The 10,885-nt window shown below is 39.8% G+C and overlaps 1 protein-coding gene across 1 annotated transcript; it reads right to left on the bottom strand.

Annotated features, from left to right (window-relative positions):
- Nucleotides 1-750: 750 nt before the first annotated feature.
- Nucleotides 751-8,785, bottom strand: LOC143641987 (ligand-dependent nuclear receptor corepressor-like protein). The gene is made up of 3 exons (XM_077110108.1): nt 8,655-8,785; nt 7,811-8,592; nt 751-875 (listed from the first exon to the last, which is right to left on the bottom strand). The coding sequence occupies exons 1-3, from the start codon at nt 8,783-8,785 to the stop codon at nt 751-753; spliced, it is 1,038 nt and encodes a 345-aa protein (XP_076966223.1).
- Between the last annotated feature and the right edge of the window lie 2,100 nt (nt 8,786-10,885).

Here is a 10,885-nt window from a genome sequence, read left to right as displayed (position 1 = left end):
AGAATTTGAGCTGTAAATGGAAAAACCCAGCCAGGTCCACATGGGAGGTGGCTGCAGGACCAGTGAGAACAGTGGAGCAGGTTCTCTTGTGACAAAGCAGTGACTTCTCAACAGGAAAGAAGAAAGCATTGTAAGGAAACAGACTCCTCTTCCTGGGACTCTAGGAGTCAAAGTCACAGGGCCTTTGGATAGCAACCATACTCCTGGATCAGAAGGGGAGCCCAAGGTGAACACAGTGAATTTTAAATGGTAAATTGGATGAGGATTCAATAATATGCCAGCCCTTTAGGAGCAGGCAGACCCCCAGTGGGAAGAAGGGCTGGGCCAGGGTGAGCAACTGAACTATGAGTCAGTTTGAGCAATGACTGACAGGCCTTCCCTGGTATTGATCCTAGAGGTGAGTCATTCCCTGAGAACCATGCCACACAAGGCAGGTTTATTGTCTCCTGCTGATTAAAGGACATGAGTCACCCAATCTTTCTCATTTGTTAGCAGAGAGGATGCTCCAACTAATTTCAAACCTTGGGGTCCCATAGATCAAATGCAAAGTCTAAAAATAAAATTCCTGCACAAAGTGAAAAAGCCTTGTCTGGGCCACTCTGGTTTATATCATTTTACACCTCTGTGTGCTCATCGAGCTGTCCATAAAAGAATCCACCAGAGGGTAATTGTTCATCAAGACAAGGAGAAAGTGTGCACTTTTCCAAGTGTCAGACATCAAGTATTCATTTCACATGCAAGCTTAAGTGATCAGCTGTCATTCAGATCCAACAGAATGCAGTCAGAAAGACATGCGTCTAGAGCAACTTCAGATGGAGCTGGAGTCAGCTTCCCAACAGCTGCTGGTGTGCTCTGCTGGCTTGGTGGCTTCAACTCTGAAAAGGAAGAGCAATTGGAATTCAAAAAAGTCATGCTCCCAATCATGTTCAGAGGGCAGCCAGGTACTAGAAGCAGAGAGTGTCTTATTTATCTGGAGACTTCTGTTAGGTAGCGTGGACAGGATGCTCAATGCTCATCAACTATTACTCAGTAAAATGAGAAACAAGTTGGATGCAAATGAGAAAGAAAATTTCTGAAAACATTGGGGAGGTGGAAATCTAGTTGGGGATCTGTCACTCACTACCAGATCCCTGGATGGTATGACTTTGTCCATCTGAGCTGTTGAGGAACCTCCGTCTAGTGGGGACTGAGTCATGTGGTCTATGAACCCTGACTTGCTGCCATTGTTATTACAGCCCAGGTCAGAGATGGCATGAGGAGCTACCTGTGGGGTGATAACTGTGGACTCCAAGCAGACCAGATGAACAGGACAGGACTCCACCTGGAAGGACTCTCAATAGAAAGAGATGTTTTGATTTGGAGGAGATAGAGGTAAGTAGTTGAGTGACCCTGGTTCCAAAGGGCACTAGCTACAGATTTAGAAGGCTTGTTTTGAGAGAGAAAGCTACCTGGTGATACTCCTCCATCCCACATGTTCTTTCTGGATATGCAAATGCTTCCGTTTTCTATTTTATCTTCATTTCCAGCATCCGATTCCACACCACCTCATATCTTTCTTGAACTGTATGAGGGGAAAGCATCTCCCACCTGGCCTGTCTAGATGATTGTGAGTGGGACTGACTTGGTGCATTTCCTCTCCCACACCTCAGTTTTCTTTCTGCTCTGGTTGCTGAGGCACAGATGCCAACTGCCTGCACCCTCATGCCCTTGAGATCCTTGCTCTTTCTGCTTGTCTTTGTGGTCACAGGGCTTTGGTATTCTGGCCTGCAAAACAGCTTTCTTTGTTTCCATCTCAAGGAGAGGGGGTTTTTAGTCTACTGGATAATTAAAATAAGACCATCTTATTTTTTTTTTAAATCTATTTTCCTTTTTCGAACTAAAATCTATAGAAGCTAGGTTTTCTTTTTTTTTATCTCCTTACATTTTTTTAATCTCCTTACAGTAATTGAACCTATATATGGGGGACAGTGTGATATCTCAGTACATATAGGTGGTGTGTAATGATGGGATTGGAATAATTGGTACATGTGTCACCTCAGACATTAGTCATTTCTGTGTTTCAGGAACATTCCAGATCCTCTCCAGTGGCTATTTGGAAATACAATTACTCATTTTTTTAGCTGTTTTATATTTTAATGGCATTATGGCAAAAGTTACAAACTTTTCAAAGCCTACAACTCTCCTGAGGAAATTATAATAGAGAAAAATTCAATTGCAAACAGAATGGATTTTAATTAAAATACCTAATTAGAATACTTGAAACAAAAAGTTTTAATAGTTTTATTTATGACCCTGACACTTTTATATGAAGCCCACATAAAAGATATGTTGATGAATTAATTTTATATACAAATATCTTCATTTATTGAGTTAAGACTATGGCTACATATTTGAGGAGACACCAATTGATCTTATGTTTCTCTAAATTCACAGTCAGCTATTTTCTCATGGTTTGTACTACAGACAGTAAGACCTTCTAAACTCTCAGCTATCACAGCTCTCCCTCTCTTAAAATGAATTAATAAGGAAAAATAAAACAATGATCAGAATCTGATCATTCCTTTGAATGCAGAATGATAATTTATGTACAAAAGGACCAAATCCAGTATATAAATCAATTTATATTTTGATAGTCATTTATATTCTTTCTGGAAGTATAATGATAAAAACAGAGAAACTTAGCAGGAAATTATATATAGCAGCATTTCTATTTGTTTCCCCAACTGCTCTATGGCATTCAAAAAGTTGTGATACATAAACAAAAGTTTGAGAAATACAAACTAACATGCTAACAGGGCACTGGAAATCAGTAAGAAATGGACCTTATCCCATCTTGAACTGCTATACACAAAGCATCTTGGAGAGCTAGTGTCCCCTAAAATCCATCTTTGGGAATTTTGTGAAGTAAACTAGATTAAGGTGACTGTGAATTATCTAGAAATATTTTTCTATCAAAATTAGAGTATCATTTACTCTGTGCTTCATAATTTCTTCTATTAAATAACAATTATGATGTTGAATAACAGTACAGGAAGAAACTCCAAATTTATACAATAATGTCTTAAGAATATTTTGCCCAATAGGTTGCTTGTACCATACAAATTTAAAGGAACATCTGTGTTCAATTTTCAGTAAATGTGGTAAAATGTTCATAAGCAGGACTGCAGAAAGATATATGGTCATTCTTGATTTTGGGTATTTGGAGTATGGTGCTTAATGCCCATCAGTTATATACCTAGTTGGGATTTTGAAAAATAGTTTGCCATTTGTCCACTGTTGTAAGACTGTCGTTTATGTCTTTTTGTTGACAACTCTGTGGTCTTCCATGGTGGTCTTTTTCTTTTGTTCAATTTGCTAAGAACTTGAGAACTATCAGAAGGATTTTTGTCAAAATTAACACATTTACTTAACTTACTGTTGCCAAGTTGGTCAGCAAATTTATCAGGTAAGGGACTATTTGCTTTAGTATTTTCTATTTCTTTAGCTTGCTTTTTAAAAGAATTTTGCCTAGCAGAATGGGATCTTAAAGTACAGCGCTTTGATTCATCTATATGTGTCAGATGTTTACTTCCACTGTCAACAGATTCAGGAGAGTAAATGATTGTATTTAGCTTAAAAGTATTTCTGTGTTCAAGATAATTGATCTTCCTCAAAAATATTCTACAATCTTTCAAGGTTTTTGACCTCCAATTATTTGGACATACATTTCCTAGTCTCTTTTCAAAATCTCTTTGGCTGCAGTTTGTTCCATTCTCCTTTGCTTCTGACTGAAATTTATTCTCTAAACTAGCATGTGTTTTGAAGTCAGGCATTGCCACCTTCTCTTGCAAAAAGTCATCCCTGATCTCAGGTGGCAAAATACACTGATTACCTACTGCGCTTTTTCCACGGAGTGGGATGTCAGCATTTGTTCCCCCCCTCAGTCTTATTTAAAAACTGGTTCTGGCAGAAAAATCTTAAGTTCCTCCTTTTAGAGTTCCAATCAACTGTTCCAAGATTGTGCAGCTTTCCCTCTCTTCTCCACCTTTCATGGTGCAACCTCTTAAACTCAGTCCTCTTCAATCTAGCTAGTGTTAAATTACTTTTCACATTTAAGAGTGGAGAACTAACCATCTTATGCAGTATATGCAACTTCCCTGATTTTGAAGGAGAAGAGAGTGCAAATTTTTTAAAGTGCTTTCTAAAGGGGTTGGTATTAAAATCACAATATTTGGCCCCTAACTTAATTCCCTTGGTATTTATTACTTCCAAAGGATTTCGAGCATTTGCTTTTCTAACTAGTGAAAGAGACTGTGTTTCTGTTGACTGCATAAACCAGGTACACAGTTCATTCAAATCATACTTTTTCTGAAAAAGCATTTTTACAGGTGAAACTTCAAGTTCTAAAAGACAAGTCTCCAATGGCTTGGCTACTTTGAAATTATTGTTTTCAATGTATTCTTTCTTTTTATGAGCAAAACTTTCAGCTTCATCTCCACTTACTCGCACCCAAGCATTTGTTATTTGCTCAAATCTATTGTTTAATTCCTCTAATAAGGAATCGCTTGAAGTAGAAGTAGCCCACCACCTGAGCAAAGAGTTTGATGAAATTATAGGGTCCAAGGATACTTCAGAAATGGGCATTAATTTGTTATCTTCCAAACACTGTTTTGCTTTCTTTGCATGTCTAGTTCCTGGGTTATCTTTGGAACTTATTTTTATCCTTGACTGTGCATGTTTTTTCTTCTGATTTTTGCCTTTCTGCATATGGGGTTTATATGATTTATGAAGCAGAGCATTTCTATAAATAAGTGAGCTAGAAGATGCTAATGAATGCAAGAAATGCAGAGATGGTTTTCTGTTCCTAATAGAATGTCTCAAAGGTAGAGTAGCGACCATACTTTTTGATCCATTTTTAAATATGTCAGCTTCAGTGTGCCTTGTTTTATTCATATTATTGCATTCTTGGTCATGCATTTCTTCAGGCAGAGATTTTTCTAATATATTCTCCTGTTCTAAAGGAGGTAAGCAGCTGCTAATACTTACTTCTCTTTCCTGAGGTGAAACTCTATTAATAGTCACAGATATGCCAGAGATTTTAACTTTTGCAGGTCTACCAGGTTTCCTAATTATTGCCAAAGGTTTCTGATTTGGTCGAATAATGTTCTTAGGAGGCTGAGGTACCACACACTTGTTCTTGACAGGTCTAACATGCTCAAAGCCAGACCCCAAGGCCTCTCCTTGAGCAGTCAAACTTGATACAACACTTACTCTTTTACTCAAGTCAATTTCATGTTCTCTAGTATTTCTGAGACTGTTATATTCAGTGGGAAAATCATCAACATTGTTTAATGACATAATATTGCTGTTTACACTTCCTTCAGAAACATGCCTTTTAGTTCTTTTGACCTTCCATAAATAACAGTTACAGTAATACTCTTTTTATAAATACCCTCTTTTACTTCTGATATGAGAGATTCTGGGCTCTTCCTCTCAGCATTAAAGGATTCATTTTGGCAAATGGTGATGTCTGTTTGATCCGTTTTAGGTTTTGGCGGTCTTCCAATTGGTTGTTTAATCTGTTTCACAACTTGGGGACCTGTTTTTTTAGGTCTACCTGGTTTTCTTTTAAAAGACGAATAAACAGCACTGCTTGAATTTCCCTTAGATTCTTCTTGTGGCTTATCCCTATTCAGATCATCTGTAAACACTGCAGAAGATTCTGCAGGTTCTTTTACACAATTGCATTTGTTTAGTTCTCTTTGAAGAGTATCAGTATCATGATTAAAATTGTAATTTTCAAACCTAGCATTTGGGATATCCTCATTTGCTTCTGTGTTTTTTCCAATTACGTGATGCGTTACATGTTTCTCAGAAGGAATATCAGCATTTGATTGCGAGGTACCAACTGAGGTCAATGTATATTTGACTCCTTCACTACTTTTAATCTCTGATAAAAACATGAGTTTGATAGGACTAGAATAGTTAGAAAAAGAAGAGCTTTCAATACCTTCATACTTTGTTGGTACATTTTCAAAATCAGAAATCAAACTATCTGTATCTAAAATAGAAGAATTTTTCTGATTATCAAGTCTTTTGTTATTCAAGTCCATTGGAGGTATCTGTGGACTTTGGATAACACTGCTTAATGACACTGCAGATTTTGATAAACCCTGCCCTTGACATGTCATTCTGCTTAAAATAGGAGTCTTCTCTCGCTCAACATTTTGGACTTTATCATCAATTTCTATCAATTTCTTAGAAACTTTATATCCTTCTGATAACGGCCCATTATTCCAAGAATTTTTGGCCATACTTATTGTATCTTCCAAACGCTCCACGACAACTTGTAAATTCGAATTCATTGCAATCTTGCTTAGATCTATATTCTGTGAGTTTTCAACCTGAATATTTTTCACTGCATCTTTTTTATGTGTGGAATCAGACACTCTTTTGGCCTTAGGGAATTTTTTGAAAACATAATTGTTTGTTACATATATATAATACCACCCTGGAGGTACAATATTTTGTTTAGTTCTGTTCAAAAGTCCATCACTTCTCAGAGGAGTCTGAGTACTCTCTAATTTTGGATTCTCCCCGTTATTTTTTCCAGCTGAAAATTTCTCCTGTGATTTTCTTATGCTTATTTTCTCTGCTAAAGTTGTTTTATTAAAGTTTTCTGAAATTTCATCAAAAGCCGAGTTAGTTTCTATACTATGAAGAGGTAGTTGCAATGACTGAAGAGTATAATTTGGTGGACATGTTTCTGCATGATTTTTATCTTGAAAGCATTTAGAATTTTATAAAGGCGGCACTTGGCAATGATGCAATTCTTCCTTGTCTGATGAAAATATCTCATCATTGTGCATCAATTTCCTTGAATTTTTTTCATTGTATTTTTTCCTAATAAAATTTTCATCAAGACTAGCAAGTTCTCTTTTGATCTGTAAAGACTGCCTTCTAATGATTGGTGAATCAGGAGAGTTATCCATTGCAAGTAAAGTTTGTTGATGCTTTCGAAATCTTGTCTGAATAATTTTATTTTCTACCTTTTTATCATGTTGACTGAGTAATTCCATAAAACTATAATCACTGGCCTTTGCATTATGCAAGAGAGATGTTATTAAATTTCCCAATTTAAAATCATTATCTGTATTACAATCATTGCTAGATAATTTTACAAGATTTGTAATATCTGTGGTTTCTATTGATTTTAATTTTTCATTAATGTGATCCATTAAATCTTGAAAAATTACAGCAGTTTCACCTTTTTCATAATTTGGAGTACAATTACCACTGGCATCCGAGAATAAAGAATCAGAGTTACTGAATTTTTTAGTTTTATGTATTTTGACTTCATGGTCACCCTTGTTGCTGCTTATTTCTGCTGGTGTTAGAGATGGGGGCTGGTTAGTACTTGTTTCAAGTTTGTTATTTTCTAAGGCTGAAAGCTCTGAGATGACATCTTTTAGTTTTTCAAACCCTTCAGTCTGCACAGGTGATAACGGTGGGGGTGAGGGACTTCGAGATCTACACACATCTTTAAGATTGACTGAAAGATCACATACTTCCCTTGACAAAAGAGGACCATGAAAGGCTGATTTTGTAGAGTGAATGTTTGGTAACAGTCCAGAACAGCACCTGTGAGAATTGTAAGTATCTGCAATTCCTCTATTCATTACTGTTGTAATGTGTTCAATAGTTACACTTTGGCAAGATAAACAATGTAATTCCTTAATACAGACTGGCAGAGGCACCAAACCTGGGCTTTGTCTTTCATTTGGTAAACACCCTCTTTCTGCCAGTCTATATTCACAACTACAGAACAGACCACGTAAATCATCTTCAAATAGAGGCTTTTGAGATTCTGAAGACACAGCACATGATGTATTACAACAGCAAAGAGAAGTAGCATTCTGCTCTTGGACTAGAAATTTCAACATAGCCAAAACTTGTTGCTGGTGATGTATGCACAAAGATTCCAAAACTTTGCTTAATGCTGATTTTCCTTTTTCCATTTTAGTAGCTTCCTCTGATTTTGCATCAACAGTTGAACCAGCCATTGAATTTTCAGAAGAAGGATCACATATAGATGACTCTTCAGATTTTATGCTGGTTTTCTTTGTAGAGAGATCTAACACTCCATCCCCTTGCTGAGTAGTTTGTTCTTGCATTCGATTCACAGTGAGGTCTAAGGGGCCTTCCTGCTCTTCCTGAAGGGAGTTTTCTGCTTGATTCATTTGGATACTTTTACATAGAAGACTTGGTCCAATTGAACCATTTCTATTCTCTTGAATTTTACCACTTTTTGAAATGTACTCAATTGCAAACTGACGTATCATCTTTTTCATTAATTCCTGAGCAACTAGGGGAATGTTAGGATCACAGTTCTGAGGAAGATCTTTCTTTCGAAAGAGTGCATTTAGGTAATTTTCTGCTTGGCATTCAATCTTATCAGTGTTGGACTGGCCCTGAGATGATAGCTCCTCCGTTGGTGTTGACTGTGAAGAATCAAGAGATGGTATACAATCACTGACTGCTTCTCTCTGTAGGTTACAAAATGAGCATTTTTCATCCATAGACCAGTCAGTCAGCTCTTCTGGTTCACAGTCTTCAAATAAACTGAGGTCTCTTCGTAGCCGTGTTCCATAAAGCCCTTCTAAAATACTCTCAAAACACAGTGCATGAGGCGGTGGCGCCAAGAGTCGAGTTCCCGCCGGAATCCTCTCCTCTCCGCCGCGTACCGAGGGCTCTGGCACTGAGCGGCGGCGGCGGCAGCGGCCATTCTCTCTCTTCCCTTGTCCATCTCTACAATTACTCATGATTGCTCTACTGTGCTATGGACCTCAGATGCTTTCCCCCACCCAGCTGCACTCCTGTGCCCGTTAATATCTATCTATCTCTCTCTCTCTCTCTCTCTCTCTCTCTCTCTCTCTCTCTCTCTTTCTCTCCCTCTCTCTCTCTCTCTCTCTCTCTCTCTCTCTCTCTCTCTCTCTCTCTTGCTTATTCACTCCCTTCCCAGTCCCTGGAAACCACTCACTTCCATGAGGTTGACTTTCTTAGCTTTCATATATAAGTGGGAACATCTGGCCTTGTCCTCCATGCTTGGCTTATTTCATTTAAAATAATATCTCCCAAGCTCATCCATGTTGGCACAAATGATAAGATTTCATTCTTTTTTAATGACCAAATGACATCCCACTCTGCATATACACAGGATGTTCTTGCTCCATTCATCCATCGGAGGACACCTAGGTTGATTTCATGTCTTGGCAATTGTGAAGGATACTTCTGTAAACCTGGGCCTGCAGGTGTCTCTCTGACATGTCATTTCCCTTCCAACACACCCCGTGGTGGAACGGCTGGCCATAAAGTGGTGATATTTCTAGCTTTTTTGGGAAGCTCCACACGGTTCTCCAAAATTAAGTCTAGAATGGGCCTATGAAACAGTTTTCCTGCTTCTAAAGACTCTGAGTTTCTGAGTTAGGTGGTTGACTTCAAAGGATGAGCTTCTTATTACCTTTAGAATGGTATATTTTCCAAAGTTGTCCCTATCACTTCTTCCACCTGGCATATTCTCACAATTTGGTTTGAACGCTCCTCTGTCTGAGGACTCTGTCTTCCACTCCCTTGAACTGGGGGGCCCATGTTCTGGCTGAATCATGGTCTGTGACTTCTATGGCCACATCATGAAGGCTTCTATGGCCACATCATGAAGGCTTCCCCCTGGATCTCCAGGTATGCCTTCACTCAGAAGCCACCGTGCCATGAGGGAGTCCTAGCTCCACAGAGAGGATGGTGCCAAGATCATGAGGCCCACTGAGCATCCCTTGAGCTTGGACACCAGTTGCCAGCATTGGGTTGTTTGTGGTGGACGTGAGCCCTATGTCTGCCACAGGAGATGCTGGGCACAACAGAGGACTATCTTTCAAGCATTGCAGACTATTCTACTTAAGCAAAATAAAAGATTAATATCACTCACTCACCCCCCACACACACACATGTGCATGTGTGTGCATTAAGGTGTTTGGACATACTGCAGTGGACAGTCTTCACCTGGGTGTTATTGTGTCAGAAGGTGAAGGAAAAAAGGGAATGAGTCACCCAGACAGTCTCTAATGGCCTCTCCCCTCAGAGGAAACAAGCTGGGGAAGAACAAAGGAGGGAAGGAAGGAAAGAAGGGAGGGAGGGAGGAAGGGAGGGAGGGAGGAATGGAGGGAGGGAGGAAAGAGGGAAGGAAGAGAGGAAGGGAATAAGGAAGGAAGGAAGGAAGAAGGGAAGGAAGGAAGGGAGGAAGGGAGGAAGGAAGGAGGGAAGGAAGGGAGGGAGGGAGGAAGGAAAGAGGGAGGGAGGGAGAGAGGGAGGAAGGAAGGAGGGAGGGAGGGAGGAAGGAAGGAAGGAGGGAGGGAGGAAAGAAGGAAGGAGGGAGGGAAGGAGGGCAGGAAAAGAATTGGATTCAGTGCCTTGGAAGGGGCCTCAGCCAGGGCCTCAGACATAACTCTGCCTCCTCACAGGGCCTTGGAACCTGCTGTCCCTTGTCATGTCCTTTTCCTCCTCACACCTGGCTGCTGTCTCCTCCCAGAGCTCAGCTCAGGTTCAGCTCCTCCAAGAAGACTTTGGTCTTCTCCCCTCCTGGATGAGACATTACCCATAGGGGTCCTCTGTCCCTTAGGTGGTAAGTTCACCCATCTGCTGACTCCTTGCTCTGTGCCCATTTCTGCCACTGGACTGCAAATGCCATCATGGTGGTGGCACTCTGTTTCTGCTCAGCTCCTGGAAGACAGAGCCCATCAGAGTACTGGGTCCTTAGTGCTCCCTGACCAGGTAGCCCCTGAGTGACAGGAAGGAGGGGAGGGAAAAGTAGGTGGAAAGTGTGGCCAGGCCTTGTGTCTTGTTAAAGCAGGAG

This window comes from Callospermophilus lateralis, chromosome 1 (genome assembly GCF_048772815.1).
Source record: "Callospermophilus lateralis isolate mCalLat2 chromosome 1, mCalLat2.hap1, whole genome shotgun sequence".
Lineage (NCBI taxonomy): Eukaryota > Metazoa > Chordata > Mammalia > Rodentia > Sciuridae > Callospermophilus > Callospermophilus lateralis.
Note: the sequence above shows the minus strand (reverse complement) of the source record. Positions and strands in the feature narration are given on the sequence as shown.